The sequence below is a fragment of the Hermetia illucens genome, chromosome 3, assembly GCF_905115235.1.
Source record: "Hermetia illucens chromosome 3, iHerIll2.2.curated.20191125, whole genome shotgun sequence".
In the NCBI taxonomy this organism is placed as follows: Eukaryota; Metazoa; Arthropoda; class Insecta; order Diptera; family Stratiomyidae; genus Hermetia; species Hermetia illucens.
The window spans coordinates 103,423,335-103,445,435 of NC_051851.1; the positions used below are offsets into that span (position 1 = coordinate 103,423,335).

The window sequence follows — 22,101 nt, forward strand, 5'->3', positions numbered from 1 at the left end:
CAGGGCTCTGTTCTCAGTGAGTTTTGGCCACACTACCCCTTTTACACACTCCTTCACCTTTTTCAATAGCTAAGCTCCTATGAGCTTTCGTATCGTAAAATTGCTGACCTTCTCCTAAATGCATCTATTGCTGCTGCTAGAGTACCTCTTGATCAGATCCGCCTTTTTTGGCCACCTATCTCTTTTTAGCTCATAATCTTTCATCATTGCCTTTGCAATGGGTGTTCTTGGCAGAGTTGTGCTTTGTTTGAACGCCTCCTTCTCCAAATCTAAAACATTTGTAGCATTAGATGGCCCAGTGGCCAAGTTGTCCACCACCGAAGCACTGTGGTCGAGGGATATCGACGGCCGGGAGCCCGCTTGGTCACTCCCAAAAGCCGCCAGGACTGGGCGGCCCTGCACCGCAACTTTACTCCTTCTCCGTCTGCCCGTTCGTCCGGCCGTCCCACTGTTCGCCTGTCCTTCTGTACATCTGTCCGTCTTTAAGAGTGGTGTAAAATTCTTTTCCATCAAATATAGTCATCTGGAGTACCAAATGAAGGGTCTCCATTAGTGCTTTCTAATGCACAATGGAGAGTGCCAACCGATAAACCTGAATAAAATCACGAAGCTGCCACTCGTATAGTAGTACCTAGGCTCCGAAATAAAATTAATATTAGTACATTACTATAATTTTTAGTAATTGAATGCAAAACCCCTTCTGAAACAATATAGGTTATAATATAGAGCATGATCCTACCAGTTAGTTTGGTGGAGATCGTGCTACTATAACAAAGTTACTATCAATCAAAGTTGTCGCTTCAGTGCAAATTCTAATACACTGAATGTCAGTAGCACGCGAAAGTGGATATTCTGACATAATACAATATATTCATATACATACTAATGGGACAAATGTCCACTCACTTTTAATTAAAAAATAAACACAATCTTTCACACCTGAAACGTCCAGCTTCCGGCTTCTCGACTTGTTTAATAAAAATAATTTATTTGGTTAATCGAAAAAACTATTTTTAATTAGCATTTCTTTTCATTTTCATATGACATTGAATCACTTCTGAACCATACTGTATGTAAGTATGTATGTATGATGGTCAAATTGAGCTGCTTTTGAAGCAAATTCATACATACATACAGTAAGTTCTTTCTCTATAGAATTGTTTCCACCAGGCAATGAGGGTTTTACTTCGGCAGCTGTGTGAACAAAAATGTATGCAAGCAGTGCATCTTCGCTCACACACCGTGATCAATACAACGTACCCAAATTTGCTAACTTCTTCCGCCAGGTTTCTTCCTGGATCGAAGTTAGCAAACTAAACATTGTTTGTTGTTGCAGTGGAACCTCCAACTCAACACGCACATTTTCGTAGGCGAAGAGAAATATGAAGAGACTGCAAGTAACCGCTCAGCAACCTAACCACGGCCAACAAAACTGGTCTTTCCACTACTTGTACTGTTAGTCACTCAAGTCGCTAGTGAGCAACTGGCCTACAATGCGTGTGAGTCGGTGATTTCTTTTCGTTATTTAAGATGTCAATAATTGTAAAGTGCATTTTTGCACTTTTCTTAGTCGTGTTTGTTCGAGGTATAGAGATCGCGAGCCAGAAAATGTATTCTTTATTCCGAGAACAAAATGGACTGTAACATTTGCCAATATTTTCAGGCAGTTGTGCGAAATTGGTGGTTTATATCTCTCAACACGGCCTCCATGGCGAAATTCACTTTCTCCAGCACAATGCTACGACCGTGGAAATAAGTGCCGATCTTGAGACAACGCTGCAATTTCCTGACCAAGTATGGGCTTGGAATATAGCGCAATTCCCGGTTGATTACACCGACGTCAACCCCACCACTAGATGTAGTCAGGACAAACTAGGCCCTTCCGTGGTGGACTTAGACGAAGATCTCGGATACTTAGTGCTGCCAGATAATATGACTTCAACTTGGATGAAAGAACTAAGTCTCACAGGTAAATAAACGTTTGTTTTGCATTGGAGAAGCGGATGCCCACTCGTGAAAATATTTCTTTAGGAGGAAAACATGCAAGCAGGAGAAGTGTCTGTGTCGGGTGTGCTAAAATTGAATAAAGTTTAAATTATCGGAAACATCAAGTAAACTAGTTGACTGGCAACAATTTATAGGGAAAGGTATCGGTGTTACGAAAAGGGCGAGATATTATGGTATGAGAAAGCAACATTGTCAATATTACCACCACCCGTCGGTTTGTCATTCCCAACACCTACAAAGTCAGAGTCAGAAGTATCTTCTTCCATTGCCCTGATAATGTCATCTACACCCGCATTTTCGTCGAGACGAGCGGTAAAGCTCCTCTTCTTCCGCAGGTCTTTTTCCTGTAACGTCCTTTTACCAATCTGGGATAAACTTTTTTAAAATCAAGCAGGAACTGCATTATTTGGGAGCCTGTTCTTTACTCAAATATACATATGTTGTTATAGAAATACAGACCTATCAAATACTGGAAAAGGTCATTTACATTTTCTTTTTTTTTTAAAAAGAAGTAAAAAGTTAGTAAAGAGCTTGAAATGAAGATATCGTTTTTTCGGAAAAATTTTATTTACTGTTCAACGTATTCCTTTCAGGAGCAATACACACCCTTCGTAAAGTAAGTTTTGTCGAATACTTCAAAATAAGCCTCGGTTTCTTGTTTGACCTTTTCATTTGAGTAAAATCCCTTGCTTTGTAGCCACCTCTTCAAATTCGGGAACAAAAACTAACCACTTGGTAGCATGTCTGGGGAGTATAATGGTTAGGAAGGATTTTCGTAATTTGATAATAATAATAATCGTTGGCGCAACAATCCATATTGGATCAGGGCCTTGAAGTGTGTTAGAGCACTTCATTCAAGACCGTAACGCTACACTCAGAAAACTGTAGGAGGCAATGCGGTGCCCGAGATTATTACCCTGATTTGACTCTGGTACTCATTCACAGCTGAGTCGACTGGTATCCGACGTCATGTCACGATGCAAATCCCAACGCTACTAGCGAGATTTGAACCGCAGCCTTCCACAACCCCAGTGCTCTAACCACTGAGCTATCCGGATATTTTCGTAATTTACTTCGTTCATTTGGTGATTGCTTTTTCAGGAGCATTATTATTTTGTTCTTCATATGCGGTCGTTTTGTCTTGATCTCCTCATTCGACTGCTGATATAATGTATTGTAACATTGTTCTGTTTTTCCTTTTTTCAAGGTAATTACAACAAATTATTTCATAGCCGACACCTTTTCTGGTGTTCTGCATCTAATCACTACCCACATGGGATCAGTGGTATATCCATATATCATCCATTGTCCCATACCGTCGAATTTACTAGATTACTCTGAAATGACCCTAAGCGGAGTTTTTAAGGTTTTGTGTGAAACATTGGCACACATATCACCAGGTTTAAAGTTTCTGGACTACTTACAAGTTACCGCTTTCGAGAGAGCAAAGTCGCTTTAATATTTTGGTTTGCACAGTATTTTCCCCAGTATTTAATTCTAAAACTTCTAGTTCCCAGTGTAACTTCAGAAGTTTGAGGGATTGCTTTAAATAACTTTGTAAGAACGCGGACGTAGATCCGTGGGAAAGTACCCTGATCTACTTGTAACGATTATATGGTTCAGCTACTTCCAAGACTTTCTGAGAAATTTGACCTCTTTATCGGCTATTCTGTCTAATGTAGTTCTTAGGCAGACAATCTGGAATAGTGGATCCGATTGTGGAGCGCAGCCAGCAATGGAATTGTGCCCCTTTCTTCATACGTGACCTATATTTCGCAACTTCCGCTTTCTGATTAGCAAATCTCAGCTCAAAATCGTGTTAGACAACGTAATTCATCATCATTATCATCATCAACGGCGCAACCACCGGTATCGGGTCTAGGCCTGCCTTAATAACGAACTCCAGACATCCCGGTTTTGCGCCGAGGTCCACCAATTCGATATCCCTACAAGCTGTCTGGCGTCCTGACCTACGCCATCGCTCCATCTTAGCCAGGGTCTGCCTCGTCTTCTTTTTCTACCATAGATATTGCCCTTATAGACTTTCCGGGTGGGATCATCCTCATCCATACGAATTAAGTGACCCGCCCACCGTAACCTATTGAGCCCGATTTTATCCATAACTCAACGGTCATGGTATCGTTCATAGATTTCGTCCTTGTGTAGACTACGAAATCGTCCATCCTCATGTAGGGATATAAAAATTCTTCGGAGGATTCTTCTTTCGAACGTGGCCAAGAGTTCGCAATTCTTCTTGCTAAGAACCCAAGTCTCCGAGGAATACATGAGGACTGGCAAGATCATAGTCTTGTACAGTAAGAGCTTTGACCCTGTAATGAGATGTTTCGAGCGGAACAGTCTTTGTAAGCTGAAATAGGCTCTGTTGGCTGACAACAACCGTGCGCGGATTTTATCTTCGTAGCTGTTATCGGTTATGATTTTCGACCTTAGATAGGAGAAACTATCAACGGTCTCAAAGTTGTATTCTCCTATCTTTATTCTTCCCGTTTAACCAGTGCGGTTTGATGTTGTTGGTTGGTTGGTTTTCGGTGCTGACTTTGCCACCATATACTTCGCCTTGCCTTTATTGATGTGCAGCCCAGGATCTCACCCCAGTGGTCGTTTGCTCGATCTGGATGAAGGCAGTTTGTACGTCTGGGGTGATTCTTCCTATGATGCCGATATTGTCAGTATAAACCAGTAGTTGGGTGGACTTAAAAAGGATCGTACCTCTTGCATTTACCTCTGCATCACGGATCACTTTCTCGAGGGCCAGGTTAAAGAGGACGCATGATAGGGCTTCCCCTTGTCGTAAGCCGTTGTTGATGGCGAATGGTCTCGAGAGTAATCCTGCTGCTTTTATCTGGCCTCGCACATTGGTCAGGGTGAGCCTAGTTAGTCTTATCAATTTCGTCGGGATACCAAATTCTCTCATGGCCGTGTACAGTTTTACCCTGGCTATGCTATCATAGGCGGTTTTAAAGTCGATGAATAGATGGTGAAACTGGTGTCCATATTTCCATCGCTTGCCGCAGTGAGTAAATCTGATCTGTTGCTGATTTGCCTGAAGTGAAGCCTCTTTGGTATGGACCAATGATGTTCTGGGCGTATGGGGCTATCCGGCCTAGCAAGATAGAGGAGAATATCTTATAGATGGTACTCAGCAACGTGATACCTCTATAACTGCACTGTGTGATATCTCCCTTTTTATGTTTGAGACAGATAATGCCTCGTTGCCAAATGTCAGGCATTGATTCGCTGTCCCATACCTTGAGCACAAGTTGGTGAACCACTTGGTGTAACTGATCGCCTCCATATTTAATCAATTCCGCTGTAATTCCATTGGCTCCTGGCGACTTATGATTTTTTAGCCGATGAATCGCACGGACTGTTTGTTCTGTAATTGGTGGTGGCAGTATTTGTCCGTCGTTTTCAGTTGGCGGGACCTCCAACTCGCCGATGTTCTGGTTGTTCAGTAGCTCATCAAAGAACTCAACCCATCGCTCCAATATGACCATTCTTTTGGAAATCAGATTTCCCTGAGTGAAATTATGCGGTATTTCCAACGATTAATTATTTGAAATAATAAAAACTTGTTGTTTCTTTTTCGTGGGTGTGGATATTTATTCTTGCAAAAACCGATATTTCGGGAACCATTTGTTCCCTTCATCAGTGCTAACACTGATGCACTGATGAAGGGAACAAATGGTTCCCGAAATATCGGTTTTTGCAAGAATAAATATTCACACAAACGAAAAAGAACAAGTTTGTTAGCACTGATGAAGGGAACAAATGTTTCTCGAAATATCGGTTTTTGCAAGTTTGTTAGCACTGATGAAGGGAACAAGTGGTTCCTGAAACATCGGTTTTTGCAAGAATAAATATTCACACCAACGAAAAAGAAAGAATAAGTGTTTATTATTTCAAACAAAGAAACAAACAAGTTTGTTAGCACTGATGAAGGGAAGAAGCGGTTCCCGAAATATCGGTTTTTGCAAGAATAAATATTCACACCAACGAAAAAGAAACAACAAGTTTTTATTATTTCGAACCAGATTTCCCTCTTTTTCTGGGCAGAGAGACAATCGAGGTGTGTATCCTGTTGACTTGTTGGTAAAACTTCCGCGCCTGGTGCGGTTGCTCCCTGTACTTTTCTAGTTCACAGACTTGTTGGTTCTCCGAGGCTTCCTTTTTTCCGTATGTGAAGTCGTTTCCCCGCTCGACGGACTTCGTGATAAGTCCTTGCGCGTGCCCGCGTTCTTTGAGAATGTAACATTAGTTGGTATGCGGCATTCTTCCGTTCCGTTGCTAGCTTACATTCATCGTTAAACCAGCCGTTCCGACTCCTTTTGCGGCTGGGGCCAAGTATGTTTCTGGCCGTATCGGCTATAACGTTCTTCAGGTGGTTGTGAAGATCATTTGTTGATGCTTCATCTCCAGGACCTTTGTTGACTGCGATTATTGTGACATCCATTTCCCTCTTATACGTGTTGCGGAGGGCTTTGTTGTGGATGTTAACTCTGATTGTCAGAGGGGATTCTGGGTGGTGTTGTTATTCGAGCTCGGAGCATCATGCCAACGAGATAGTGATCCGAGTCTATATTGGCCCCCCTGTATGTTCTGACATTCATAAAGGCTGAGAGGTGGCGGCGTTCGATCAAAACGTGGTCAAATTTGGTTGAAAGCGGTCCCGTCTAGAGAGGCCCATGTATGTTTGTGAACCGCTTTTAGCGCAATCCAGGTACTTCCAACAACCATTTCGTGTGACACTGCTAATTGAATAATCCGCAGTCCGTTATCATTTGTATTTTGGTGTAAGCTATGGGAGTCAACGTTTCGCCTGAATACGGGCTCCTTCCCTACTTAGCTGTTAAAGTCCCCAGGTATGATTTTGATATCATATCTGGGACAGGCTTCGAGAGTTCGTTCTACTGCCTCGTAGAAGGTATCCTTCGCCGACTTTGCAGTCTCCTCTGTAGGGGCGTAAACGTTAATGAGACTTATATTTCTAAACTTGCATCGCAAATGCAAAGTGCATAGCCGTTCGCTTATGTTTTCAAAGCCGATAGCAGCAGGTTTCATTTTTTGGCTGACTAAGAAACCTACTCTCCGAGCATATGGTTTACTGGATGACCACTATAATATATGGTGTAGCGACTCTTCTCCAGGGAACCGGTCCCTGTCCAACGCATCTCCTGTAACGCTGTTACATCAGCCCTATATTGGAACAGGGTATCGGCTAGCTGCTCATCAGCTTCATCTCTGTACAGGGAGCGCACTTTCCATGAGAAAATCCGCAAATAGTTATTCCGTTGTCGTTGCTGGGTTCGTCGTTGTGTAATCCGTCCAGTCCGAGGCTCCTGTTTTGGCTTCGTAACAAGTTCTTTTCCATGTAGGGTTGTCAGCCCTACCCAACCTCCAACCTGGAGGACCAGTTGATACAATTTGTCCCGTTTTTAGACGCGGGAGACTCGCCTTCATCCTTCTCCGTCTGCAGCTTCTTGTTAAGAAAAAGCTCCCAGCGGTCACCACGTGGAGGTGGAGGTGGGGTTTGGTAGTAGAGCCTTGGTGGGTGTTGGTTCAGAAGGCGTTTTCCAAGTTTTATGCTCCATCGTAGGTACCAATCCACGTTTCGCCCTGGGATCTATACTACCCTTTAACCACCGTACGTAATATATGCATATATTATATAATATACGCATATATTATGTGAAAATATCCACTTTCGCGTGATAATGACATTGAAAGCTTTAAATTTGCGCAGAAACGGCAATTTTGACCTGTTATAATTTTGTTAGTAATAGTGCTACAGCCATCTCCGAGAAGAATGCGTGTGACGGACAGAAAGATAGCAAACCGATTTTTATAAGGTTTTTTTTTACACAAAACCTTAAAAATGAGAGCAAGTTTGGAAAGTACTAATCGAGCCCTTTCATTTGATAACCCACATGATTATATTCGGTGAAAAAAAACATGTACGCCGCATTGTATGTATAGGGACTACGGCTTGAACTCAACGTAGAACTATGTTACAGTCTCAGCGTTAGCAGCATGATTTGGTAGTGCAAATGTAAACTCGGCTTAATTCCGGATCGTGTCAGATCAAAATATCTCAATGACGCATTACAGACAATAAATAGAGAGCTGGTTACACCAAAATTTAAACGGCTCGTTGCACAAAAAATTTTACGTAGAAATTGTAGCATTGTTGTTTTTCGTGAAGCAACGGCCGGGTCGGTCAGAAGGCCTACTGGAAGGCCAAGGCACGAGCGGGCTGCCAAACTGTTAACACAACTTTTCTCGAATTTTAACATACACATTATGCTAACTACTAATTAATTTCCATTTTATCTGGATAAATTTTTTTTAACAATATTTTATCCTAAGAGCTCAGTTTGTGGTAGTTATAATAAAATGAAACGAAACACCTGTAGTGTCCGCGGCTTTGACGACATGTGCATTATTTCATTCGCCTCGTCCAGAGGCAACCTGACGAAAGAATGTATTTAGTAATATACAACATTCCTTCGTTTTCTCATGTTTTGGCACCTCTTAGCTTTCCCACTCCTTTCAATTTCTTAATTCCCATACCGACATTCATCATAATTTTAATGATTAATTTTATTTATTTAAAAAAAAACAAAAACTTATAATTGGTACTGTCCCCTAAACTCCAAAATCCATTTCCATTTGAAAATTTCAATGTTTACATAACACTGATTCCCTAACACACATTGCAAGCTGCGAACAAAGGAAATCTGACTTGGAATTGAAAATTCAAGGGCGGGTTTAGTGGTTGCGAAAATTAACGGATGGGGACATTGTGGTCAGCATTGCGCTCGCACGAGATTATTCATCATCATCAACGGCGCAACAACCGGTATCCGATCTAGGCCTGCCTTAGTAAGGAACTCGAGACATGCCGGCTTTGCGCAGAGGTCCACCAATTCGATTTCCCTAAAAGCTGTCTGGCGTCCTGACCTACGCCATCGCTCCATCTCAGGCAGGGTCTGCTTCGTCTTCTTTTTCTACCATAGATATTGCCCTTATAGACTTTACGGCTTGGATCATCCTCATCCATACGGATTAAGTGATCCACCGTATCCTATTGAGCCGGATTTTATCCACAGCCTGACGGTCATGATATCGCTCATATATACGCTACGAAATCGTCCATCCTCATGTAGGGGGCCAAAAATTCTTCGGAGGATTCTCCTCTCCAACGCGGCCAAGAGTTCGCAATTCTTCTTGCTAAGAACCCAAGTTTTCGAGGAATACATGAGGACTGGCAAGATCATAGTCTTGTACAGTAAGAGCTTTGACACTATAGTGAGACGTTTCGAGCGGAACAGTTTTTGTAATCTGAACTAGGCTCTCTGTTGGCTGACAAGAACCGCGCGCGGATTTCATCATCGTAGCGATGATTATTACCCCGATTTTACTCAGGTAGTCATACACAGCTGAGTCGACTGGTATCCGTCATCCAGTCTCGATAACAAATCCCTCTGCCACCAGTGAGATTTGAACCGCGACCTTCTGCTACGACGGCCCAGCGCTCTAACCACTTGAGCCATTCGAACACACGAAGTGTTTGTTTCTTTTATTTCAACTGAGTTTAAATTCATAAGTGATTTGCCTAAAAAGGAGAAGAATAAAGAAGTGATGCATTGTCATGTCAATGTCCTCGCAAAATATATTTTTTTCGCTACTGCGGAATTTGAGGAAATTATGAGGTGCTCAGGGCGTTCATGGGTGCTATTATAGCTTATTATTCATTATTATTATACACGGGCAATGCACAGATTTACTGCAATTATTTGAACATGGTGAATTCCCGCTGGCAACTAAGTATTTATTCTTGCGTGATTACTTTGATCGTAAATCGTGAAGGCCCTGTATTAATAGAATTTTTGGATGCTGGGAAGACTGTAAAAATCGATACAATTGTGGAACACATACGGATACAAATAAAGTCGGCCGCCATTCTAAGTGTTCCTATACCTTAATAAAATCATTGTAAACTTAAACAAGCATAACTTGCAAGCAATTTCAACAATAAAATATAAGAAAGTTTATTCAAACCGTTTCAAGTCCAGGTGGAGCACAAGAAGGGACTTTTTATTACCATACCAAAGCCGATGGAATTTAGGAGCTTGGGCAGGAATTATTTAAGCCCAACCTATAGGGTAGTTATGCTGCTGCAAAGATGTCAACCAGAATGCGGGGTCGGCTCGTCGTGATCGGTTTCGCCATTTGGCTCTATCGAATGCCTGATCTGGGTGCAATCTCGAGACTTTTAAATCACCATCCAACGTATCAAGGCACATTTGTTTAGGCCTGCCTTTTGGTCGTTTACTATCGAATTCGATGTTCAGACCAATCTTGGCAAGTGAATTCTCGTTAGCACGAACTGCGATCACAAAGAACACCAGTTGTGGAACGCCACTTCATCCAGGTTGCGTTGATGCGTGAAGCAATTTTATCATGCAGTTCTCCATTGGCTGATAGCGTTGACCCGAGGTATTTAAATCGCTCAGTTCTGGACAGACCACTGCGGCTGACAGTGATTGTGCCTGTTTCATGGGGATTGGTTGTCAAAAATTCAGTTTGTTTAGATTCAATCTGAGACCGTGTTGCATGAGGCGATCATTCCATTTTTGGACAAGTTGCTTGAGATAATTTTTGCTATCAGATGCAGATGTGTCCGAATGGCTCAAGTGGTTAGAGCGCTGGGCTGTCGTAGCGGAAGGTCGCGGTTCAAATCTCGCTGGGGACAGAGGAATTTGTTATCGTGATTGGATGTCGGACACCAGTCGACTCAGCTGTGAATGAGCACCTGAGTCAAATCAGGGTAATAATCTCGGGCGAGCGCAATGCTGACCACATTGCCTGTCAGTCAGATGGTGTTCTTCCTTCCTAATAATCCGATTAAAGAATTCGCTGAGCCACAGTGTTGGGTCCCACAGTGTACTGTGGTGTACCGTTACGGTCTTGAATGAAGTGCTCTAACACACTTCAAGGCCCTGATCCAATATGGATTGATGCGCCAACGATTATATTATTATTATCAGATGCATAAAGCAGTGTGTAGGGCGCTGGAGGTTGGATATCCCGTGTGACGGTGTCCATAAGAAGAATAAAAAGGAGTGGTGAGAAGGCGCTTCCTTGATGAACACCAACAGGGACATGAAGCGGTTTTGATACACCCGCCATATTTCGAACTTTACTTTTCGAATCGTGGTAGAGCAACCCAGCGCACGAGTTGTTCTGGTACTAAGTGTTGCCGTAAAACATACCAGGTGAGTTCGTGTGGCACACGGTCGAACGCTTTCTCTAGATCCAGAAATGCAATGTAAAGAGGGCGATGCTTCTCACAGTGTTTCTCCATGAGTAACCGCGTGTCAGTAGTTCCACAGTTTTTGACAAATCCAACTTGATTCACGGTTATTTCAACGATTTCGCGAATACGGTTGTCAAGAATGAATTCAAAACTCTTCATGGTATGGGAAAGTAATCGGATCGGACGGTAATTTGAACATTCTGCTGCGCGACCTTTCCTTTTCCATATTGGAACAGTGGTACTTTCTTGTCAGTCAGATGGTGTTCTTCCTTCCTAATAATCCGATTAAAGAATTCGCTGTGGGTCCCAGCTCTTCGTTTTCCAGAGCTCAGATACGAAGTCGTCAGTTCCTGAGGCTTTCCCCGATTTCATTCGTTTTATTGCCTGCTCGACTTCAGTTCCGCTGACAGTTAATTCCTTGGGGTACCTGTCGTGGAGACTTAATCCTACGGTCTTCTTAGGACACGGATTGATTTTGGGACCACAATCAGAGCCCCGCTGTGACAGGCAAAAACGGTACCAGTTTATGCAAGTGCATGGCTTAGCATTCATACTGGTGGATGCAAGAATTACCTAAATCTCTACCGAACTAAGGAGTACGGCACCCGTGTCGAAACGCAACACCACGCCGAGGCACGAAGGTCTCTTCTCGCTTGAGCATCACCAACAACCCCCATGAAGCTCCCACTAGGGGGCCAACCGCAAACAACCAAGCTGTACTCATATACGACAGGAATCCTCCCGAAGTATATGAGTCCAGGGGCTACCCCCGTTTCCCGTGGTACCAGTATACCCCTGGTAAGGTTTCGTGACCAATTTGCCACTTCAGATGAATCCCCGTGCAGACTCGGGTCTGATCGCCCTGATTAGGCCTTTGGAGCATTCGCCTACTGCATCACGGCCGGCAAACGAAAGTGAATACAGCGTCTCCCGATGCCACCACTATGGAGGTTCTCCTCGGTCACTTGGTTTTGGTTTGGCCGATAGGGTTGCCGCCCCATCTTCCTCACCGTCACCTCAGAGCACCAGTTCCGCTGACAGGTGGAATTGGTCCAAATGTTGGCAAATAATTGTGGAAGTGGAGGATGAGCAAATTCTTCAGTTGAAATCTGCTCGAAGTATTCTCGCCACCTATCCGTTGCGAGTCGACGGTTGGTAACCAAAGTACCGTTCTTGTCATTAACACAACAGAAGTGTTCGATATCCTGTGTACGTTCGTTACGGCTTTTAGCAAGTCAATACAGATCTCTCTCGCCATCCCGAGTGTCCAGTTTATCGTAAAGATTTTTATAATGGTTCGCTCGGGTGACAGGGACCGCTTTCTTTGCTTCCCCGTTGGCATTCTTATAAATTTGCCAATTAGTAGGCGTTTTATCGTCGAGAAATTTGTAGTAGAGGCGTTTCTTTTCACGGACCTTTATTTCAACATCATCATTCCAAAGTATCTCGGTTGATGTACCGCTTACCCGGCTTGGTGACCCCGAGGGTTGCAGAGGCCGCTTTGTGGATCATGTCAACCAGAATGTTATTAAAAGCAATACGTAATTTCAATCAAAACTCTCCTATTGTTTAACAATGGAGGGTGGTTAGTCCGAACACTTTCATGAAAAAATCAAATGAAAACACTTGGAACACAACGTCTTTCAATTTTCATTCAAAAAAAGTGTTCGTTATATCAGTTTGGCCTTTGAAAATAAATTTCTTTTCATTTCAGTGCATTTTTCCTTTCTATTGTTTACATCTCCAGCACCGTAACTACCACTAATTGTGTAACTAGTATGCAATTTTGACCTACTATAACTATGTTAATAATAATAAAATAACCACCAAACTTTCCAGTATGATGCTTCATATTAAAACCTATACTACGGACCTGGGATGAACTTAGAGGGTACTTGCAGTAAATTTTAAAAGTATGATAATATATTATTCAAGAAAATATCAACAATGCAAAAATCCTAAAATTAATGACAAAAATGTTCATATTTGTTTAATAATCCTCAAATTATTGAAAATACCTTACACGAAAAAGAAATATTGCTAGAACGTTCCATGTCTAGATCTTTATTTCTTGTCAATAAAAATATTAACAAATGCATTCTTAAATACTAGTATAATATCTGGTTTGGTTAGTTGAAAAAAAGATAACGAAATAATTGAATTGACTACTGACGACTGAGTAAGTACTGATAAGTTAATTTAATCCACCACTGTTAATAGCTGAATGAAGAATATTTTGAGGTTTCGTACGATGTGCATGGATCACCACATTTTTCGTTTGGGTAGTTTCCGAGAACGAGTTCTTGAAGTGGGAAAATAACTTTCTGATTAACTAGAAGCCGTTCCAAAAAGCAACCTTTTTCGCATTAAAGATGAGTTGCATATCTGGGTGCAATCTCGAGACTTTTAACTCCCCTGATACGCTGGATCTAAAAGCCTCAAGATTGCACCCAGATCAGGCATTCGATAGAGCCAAATGACGAAACCGATCACGACGAGCCAACCCCGCTTGTGAACAGGACAAAGGCTGAAGAAAAGAAGAAAATATATTACCATCACCGAGTGGGATCCAAATATCACAAATAATACATTAAAAATATGATGATATTACTTGTTGACGTTGTGGAAAAATTATTTTGGAGGAATTCTTTGTTTACGCGCAATAGTCAAGCAAAGCAACGGATGCAATAAGTGATAAGTAATACTCATTACTAAAAATCATGATTCTTTGTTCTTTACGTGCAAAGGCGCTACCGTATGTTACGCTTCGAATGTGATAATTGCAGGGAAAATATTCTCTAGTCATAAGCAATACGAGTATTTGATAATATCGACCGCCAAGTGTAATACGTGATACTGGTGATATAACATCACAAATACGGTTAAAACATGGTGTTTTTGATAAAGAGAAGCTCACTTTTCGTATAGAGTAGATAACGTTTTCGCGAGCACAGAATTTTTCAAGTCTGCTGTACCCAGATGCTTTAGTTGTTAAAGGGCTAAACTTTCAAAGTGGACCACCTTAAAATCCAGTGATGCTAAACAAATTTTTATTGTAAGATGGATGCGGGATATCAATTGCTTCAGTTGTGGTGCTGAAGGTTGATGACCATATTACATACTTACCAGCATACCGTTAGAGTTTGAAGTATGCCAACTGTTTCACAGCCTAGGTTCAATTTAAACTGTTGCGCCATCGATTATTATTTTCATAATAAAACACCTTATTAATTGTATATAGAATTTTCTTTCATATAGTCCTTAAGTACAGTAAATGTCTTCTGCCTACTCAGACTCGAGCAGCCTTTTCCCGTTCACCGTTCATAGTCGGAAGCGACTCTGCCCGAGGTAAACGAGATAAAACTCATTTCGGACAGTAATGCGAAAAGAGGGTTGTCAAAAACCACAAAACAAAATTGGAGTAGGGCAAAACGTCAATACCTGAGAGATATGCAAGTAGATGAGTAGATGACTTATGATTTTTTGAATATATAATATTATAAGTATAAAGAAAATAGTTTGCAATATTTCGTCAAATGTTTTCCTTGTTCCAGTTATGCGTTTAAGTTTGATCAGTTTCTCTGATAAGAAAAAAAAGCCGAAGCGGTGTAAATTGCGAAATATTTAAATTCAAAACTCATAAATTTGATTAATTTGATTCAATATCGAAATACCGGGACGGTTCGGGTATAAAAGCTTTGTGTTCATCTTGTGTGAGAAATTTCCTATCCACGTTTTTCCATTGACGAGGAGGAGAGGCATAGCCTCTAACCACTCAATTCATAGTCGTCCATTGTACTCGCCACCCCCGTCTAACGGAATATCCCGGATTTGTTTATATATCGCAGGATTTCCGTTAGTGGATGTGATGCTACCCGCTGCAGTTGGAGTATGTCAGCACCAAAAATCTGATGTCTGATTCGTCCATAGGCGTGCATTCCGCTTCCTCATTACAGGATGGACATGTATCATCTTGGAGAGTTAGTTAATTATGGCCTGTCAGAATGCCCACACTACTTCGGCAAGTCTTCCTGCTTTTCGCCAAAATAAACTTTGCAATATGTTTGTTTGGTTCTGACAAAAAAAGTTTGGTGTGTTTAATAGTATTAAGGCTCAGCCACCTAACATTATGGAAAGATTGTTCCCAGTTTTTGATAGCATCATTATTCAATGCTACTGACACCCTAATTGCTGGTTTCGGTTCGGGCATGGGGGAAATTGAACCCTTTTTTTGCTAAAGCATCCGAGATTTCATTTCCCTTTACACCACAATGACCGGGTACCCGAAGTAGTTTCACCGTATTGAATCTAGAAATAGAGGTCAATCGATTTCTACATTCGGAACGATTTTTGAAGTGATCAAAACTGCTCACCGCCTTCAATGCTATCGCTACAGATTGCGATGCTCGCCAATCATCCAGGTTGCGGCCCTTAGGACCGCATGCACTCCAACCTGAAAGACCGTTGTATATTGTTCCAAGGGAAAAGCCTACTTCTCGATTTTATTCGAGAGGTAGACTTCACCTCCAGAAATCTGTTCTCTTTTTGAGCCATTGGTGTAGAAGATGTCAGTATATCCTGACACGCATTCTTCTGGTTCAATCTAGTTTTCTCTTCGTTTCAACATCATATCTCCTATCAAACAGATGTATGGGGATCCGAGAATCAGAAGGCATTCCGAAAACTGTGCTCCCTCTGTCCATTGTTTCCCCATAGATCTAATCGAATTGTTCTATAAGCTACTCTTATTGCAGTGTCCTGAATAAATCCAACAAATCCAAGGACGGCAAATTGAGTAATGTATTAATTCCTTTTTGTAAATAATACCATTGTGGTTTTATTTGGATTTACTGAAAGACTATGTCTGTGGCGTGAACTGCCAATCAAATCAACGCCGCGTGTATTTCTACACACCGAAAGTTCCGTTTTCTTGCGTCCGATTTCTCTGGACATCACCACACTTGGTGGTGTAGCAACGCCTATGCCCTCATTCCCAAGAAACTTCACCTTCTTTTGCAATGCCTTCCGTTGTCGTCGGCTGGGGACCCTTCCAGGTTCACGGTGTCCGGGCTGCATGGATCTGTTTCCACCATCACCAGCTTCCCTTTCTTCCGCTATTCCTGGTAGAGGCGGAGAAGAAGGTTCTGACAGGCAAACCTGTAGTCCCTTCTCCTTTGCGGATGAAGTTTCCTTCGGTCGAGCATTCCTCGCACGTTTTTTTGGGAGAGTTAAGCCTGTTGCCGGCAGGCGAGTGGTATATGTATTTCCAAACTCCAACTGTGCCGTTCATATGAGTTTCATATAATGATGACGTCATACACGTTTCCACGTGAAATTCAAAATTTTGACCTTCTATAACCTTGTTAATAATAGTTAAATTTCCTCCAAACTTTCCAAAATTGTGTATTATATTATTACTTATAACGGTGCCAAATTTTGTAGAATGAGCGTTTTTATCGGAATGGGATGTATTTTGAGGCAAAGATTTTCTGCAGATGCACTATTGTGGATTTTTCGGTTGGATAGATTCTGAGAACGAGACCTGTCACTCTTTTTGGACATCCATTTTAAGCCCTCACTCCCCTAATTTTCAGAAATCTTCAGCTTCGAAAAGTACTAATCGGGCTCTTTCTACCCGACATGAACATATCCTGTGAAAAGAAAAATCGTATATATTGGGAGCCCACCCTTAAGCCCAGCGCTACTCGTTGAATGTAAAGAGGCTCACAGACCACATTTTCTCATCAAATTTCGTGATAATAGTTTCAGCCTTTGCAAATTGGGTGTCAAAGACGGACGAACAGACATTGAACCGATTCTAATAAGATTTTGTTTGACACAAAATCGTAAAAAGCATATAGTTATTCAGGTCTAAAATATAAGCAAACATAGAAATACTGTATTTGTACCAATGTAAAGATATCGATCAACAATATTTGTTATTTTATTTTTCAGGAAAAGACGGTATTTGGGGTAAATCTCTTGTTCTTACGGATTTTGAACGTCGGGTGCGTGCATGTGGTACAATAATATCACAAGATCAATCATTAGAACATATAGCCGAGGCGCGGTTTAGATCTACCATTTCCGGTTCCGTTTATTTCCGTTGGTTGGCGGAACAAGGCGAAAATCGTTGGGATACTCTTATCTTCTCCAATTTGTATCACTTGAGCGAGCTGCCACAATCCTTCCGCTTCAAAGCATATACGGAACATGCTTGGAAAATCTACGTTACTGATATATTCGAGCACGATCATCATCGATCTGAAGATAATTGTAACTTTTTACAGCAATTATTCGATCCGCAGGGATATGGTGATGGGAAAGCGTTAGGAGATTTGGATGTTCGATCGGGAAAAATAAGGGTTGCAACGAACCCTCTGAAGCAGGAACAACGAATGCTTTTCAATGACAATAAGTTAGTTTTATTGCCATCAGATTTAAATATTCCTCATAGAACACTATATCTTGTTCTAATCGATCCTATCCATCCAGAAAATTTCATTGCATGTGCAAAGGTGCGGCATGTTCAGCCACTCATTTTCAGGTAAGTTTAATTGAGCTATTATGTTTGCAGAATTTCAATAAGTTTTTCATAGATCCTTTTTAAATGTGGATGGAGTTAAAGGCGACGTTATATTCACTCAAAGATCGATATTCGATCCAACAACATTGAACTTCACCATATCTTCTGTAAGTGGAAAAACGGAGGACAATGTTAAGTATGCAGAAGACGTCGCTGCGTTCAGGGTTGCAGAACTTCCGCCTGCACCGCAACGTGCAAATAGGGATGACTACTGCGCGAGTACTGGAAACCTCTTTAATCCACGGGAATTAGAAAGGACCTCTTTTCCACCACCCGGATTTGGGACGCAAGACCAATATGCTGTTGGGGATCTGTCAGGAAAGTTGCAAAGTCGAAACAAAAAGTATTTTCATCATTTTATTCTACCTGGGGCTAGCTCAGAGTTGGATGGAATTTATTGGGATGTTTTTCTTCCTCTACAAGGAAAACATAGTGTAGCCCACAGAGGACTTGTCTTATATAAATATAATCGAAGCAATTTAAAGAATATCACTGAAGATCAATGGGGATGCAGTTCGATTTTGCAATACGAGAAGAATGGAATCTATCAAAAGTCAATGTTTACAGCTCAAGTGCTTTTCCGATATCCTGTAGTAGGGCGCATCCTATTCAGGCAACCTAAAGATGAACCTTGGCATGACACCGCTATAATTATTGAATATCTCATACATGCCGACGGTTCAACCCAAAATACTTCGCATTCACATCGCTGGGCTATTCACTTAGAGCCGCCCGGAAAGGATTTCTATAACTGGAGTGGAAGGTGCTTGAGTGCTGGAGATGTTTATAATCCGCATAAAGTATTCTTCACACTTAATTCGCCTGAAGATACTTGCCAATCCCATTTCCCATGGCTTTGCCGGTTGGGTGATTTGTTTAATCGGCTTGGAACAATATCCATAGCTGGAAGCAGGATAAATGCCGCTGAAGTCAGCCGCAAATTATTCATTGACGAAAACCTGCCATTAAGTGGAAGCAGTAAAATTTTGGGAAAGTCTGTGGTTTTATATGATGATTTTGGCCCGAAAGCTCGAGGAGAACGTTTAGGTTGTGCTTTGTAAGTTCACTCGAAAAATATTACTGGTTTACATTTTAACATCCCTTTCTTTAAGAATATCCGGACATTATAGTCGGAAAGCTGTTGCACGAGACTGGTATTCCAATGGAGGTGACATCAAAATGAAAGGCAAATTGGAAATATTTCAGCAATCTGAATATGATATTACCAACATAGAAGTTGACTTTAAAGGTTTAGTAAATACAAGTGGATACCACATTCACATGGTATATTTGCTCGTTATAAGTATGTTTCAGTTTTTACCTAATGAGTTTTTAGACACCGGTGGAGGCGAACCTAGCCTTTCCTTGTGAGAAGACGTCATTGTATGGACACTGGAACCCAAGAAATGTAGATCCGAGAAATTCTCCAAAGCCGCGATATGGTAGCACAGATCAATACGAGATGGGTGACTTGAGTGGAAAGTTTGGAGCTCTTGATGGTTTTCAAGACTATGAAACGTGGTATAATGACACAAACATTCCCTTATTTGGGTATGAAACTGTTCTCGGGCGATCGGTTGTAATTCACAAGAAAGAAAATAACCAGCGGTGGGCGTGTAGCACCATAGAAGCGGGTTACAGTCCCAGTGAAGCGCGACAAGTAAGTGCAATAGCTTCCTTTCACCATCCGGGCGGTTATGCCTATGGGTACATTCGTATGCAACAACTTATTTACGCAGACGGTAGTACAAGTGACACAATTATGGAAATTAAATTACGGCATCCTGGGAAAAATGATCGGAATATAGTAATAAAAAATTATTTTTTCACTTCCATCTCATACTTACTTTTACTTCCTTAGACACGGGATCATCATTGGCAAATATTTGTAAATCCGATAGGGGTAGATGCTGCGGTGAAGCAAACTATAACTCGTTGTGTAGCTGGTGGTTATGTTTGGAATCCGTACTACACACAACTTGCTGATCCTTTAAATGTATAAGAAATTTTTATGATGTGTTATAATATATTGTAACAGATGTATGCGTAAATGCTACTAATTTTTCAGAGTGAATTATACCATCAAGAATGTGCACCAGACAACCCTTTGCGGTGCTACGTTGGAGACGTGTCAGCTAGAGTGGGCAAAATAGGTACCGTTTTCTACTATCCTTACATTTAAAATATTATGAGCTTAATCTTTGACAGATTTGGGTGATAAACGTGTTGTTTTGAGTGATTCGAATTTCCCTTTGGAAGGACCAGTCAGTGCGATGGGGCGTTCTATAGTGATTTTCGGTGCAAATAGTTCAGGAGAGCGTTTTGCATGTGCTAACATTGAACCTGATCATGACATCATAAAATATATAAATCTACAAAAGCCACCTAGATTTGTGGTGTAAGTATACAAACAAGTTACAGTTCCATCGTTTTCTTTTGATTATTTCTTATACTTTGCAAGCGAAATTTAATATTTCCTATTATTATATAGAAAATTCCATTGAGAATTTTGTCAGCTTTGTAATAGTATATATCAAAACTAAACTAAAACCCTTTGTCAAATGCGTCGGAAACTTGATCAGAAATTGTACCTTTTCAATACTTTGTTACGCAATCATTAGCATAAACCTTATAAGCCTTACATTTCTGAAGCGTTAAAGCAACAAGCTCTTCATGTAAGAACGTAGTCGACTGATTTGCTCTCGACCGACTACGCCTTTTCATAAGTTCCTCAGAATTGTGACCCTTAGGTTATGCAAACGGAGCTCCTAAAATCCTTCGACGTATATCGTCCTCCCCGCTGAAACTGAAATTTCGGAGAGGGCTCTAGCAATTCCCTGGTAGATGTTAAGAGTGCTTGGCTAAGTTATCATATCATTGAGTATATACATATGTATTACTACTACAGTCAGTTTTCAAACGTAAATCGGTAAAATAATGATGGTAAATAACGATTCAATATGCATCCAACCCAATCTCTCTGCATTTCATTTAAGGGCCCAATTCCTAGAGGATGTACGTCATGTTACGGAAGCACCAGAATGGATGCTCAACGTTGATGCTCGGACGATAAAAACGTTGCATGGAGGGACATGTATCCAAATGATTATGCATTTTAAAGGACCTTACGCTCATCAGCTGGAAGTTGTAAGTTATGATGCAAGCTGTTTGTTTCTCTCCTGTTCACATGTTCTCAATCTTTTTTAAAAGGACCTTTCAGGGCTTTTAGCTGCTGGAGTTTTGTATCGTCCCAGTGTTTATATTCCGGGTTATTCCAACCAGAAACGAAAAACGACATTGCCTTATAGAACTTGCGATGTCGTAGATCCCAATGAGAAAAGTAAATAAATAATTGATTTTAAGGATACTGACCTAATTTTTATATATTTCTAGATTCAAAAAAAAGAAAGTCTTCGGGGGTTTTTAGAAAAGCAAAAATTTCAATGTGTTTGCTAACCGCACTCCTGATTAACCTGCGCTGGTAGATATTATGCGAACCACGACAAAAATCTTTTAGAAGAATGGAGGTTGTGAAGAAAATGTAATTATACTATTGTGCACTGTTTTCATTCATTAGTCATTTCCGTGCAGGAAAATAAGGTTTACATTGATTGATCATTTTAATATTTCATACGAAGAGCGTTGTATAAAGTATAGAAAGCAATAAAAAAAAAGCTTTATTATTTTTTGACCATATTTATACGGCTAATGACAAATTGTGATATATGAGACGGAGTGAATTTGAAAAGTAGTAGCATATACGAGACTAGTGCTCCTTTAATGTTTTTACTGGTGGAAATGGTCAATTGAATTCTACTCATATACTGAGTATCATCAATATTTACGCACTAAATTCTAAAAGAAGTTCCCCTTATACGTGAAAGTGTAGCCGTTGAAACATTTCAGAACTAGTGATAATAAGATTTGTGCGACACAAAATCTTTTTTTTTTTGTAACAAATATATATTATTTGATTCTAACCATACTTTCTTCTTTTTTTTTAGCCTTTGTCCCATCCAGAAGCGGGGCCGGCTTGATTATTGGTCGGCTGTGCCCTTTTATTCTGTCAGAGGGCTGATCTGGATGTAGTGGCGAGGCTTTCAGATCACCATCCAGCGGTGGTAATTTTTAATGCAGTTCTCCATTGGCTGATAGTAGTGATCCGAGA

General features: G+C 41.0%; 1 protein-coding gene across 1 annotated transcript; it reads left to right on the plus strand.

Moving 5' to 3' along the window:
* Positions 1-1,080: 1,080 nt before the first annotated feature.
* On the plus strand, positions 1,081-21,629 carry LOC119651954. The gene is made up of 12 exons (XM_038055807.1): positions 1,081-1,585; positions 1,664-1,969; positions 17,303-17,894; positions 17,947-18,990; positions 19,046-19,217; positions 19,270-19,740; positions 19,795-19,929; positions 20,002-20,086; positions 20,142-20,331; positions 20,930-21,080; positions 21,144-21,273; positions 21,327-21,629. The coding sequence occupies exons 1-12, from the start codon at positions 1,531-1,533 to the stop codon at positions 21,416-21,418; spliced, it is 3,423 nt and encodes a 1,140-aa protein (XP_037911735.1). The 5' UTR covers positions 1,081-1,530; the 3' UTR covers positions 21,419-21,629.
* The last annotated feature ends 472 nt before the right edge of the window (positions 21,630-22,101 follow it).

What these genes read in the sequence shown, in the direction of transcription:
- LOC119651954 (XM_038055807.1), top strand. Translation starts at nt 1,531, where the DNA reads ATGTCAATAATTGTAAAGTGCATTTTTGCACTTTTCTTAGTCGTGTTT. An exon ending in AACTTGCTGATCCTTTAAAT is followed by an intron (nt 19,930 to 20,001) that starts GTATAAGAAATT and finishes CTAATTTTTCAG; the next exon opens with AGTGAATTATACCATCAAGA. An exon ending in CGTAGATCCCAATGAGAAAA is followed by an intron (nt 21,274 to 21,326) that starts GTAAATAAATAA and finishes ATATATTTCTAG; the next exon opens with ATTCAAAAAAAAGAAAGTCT.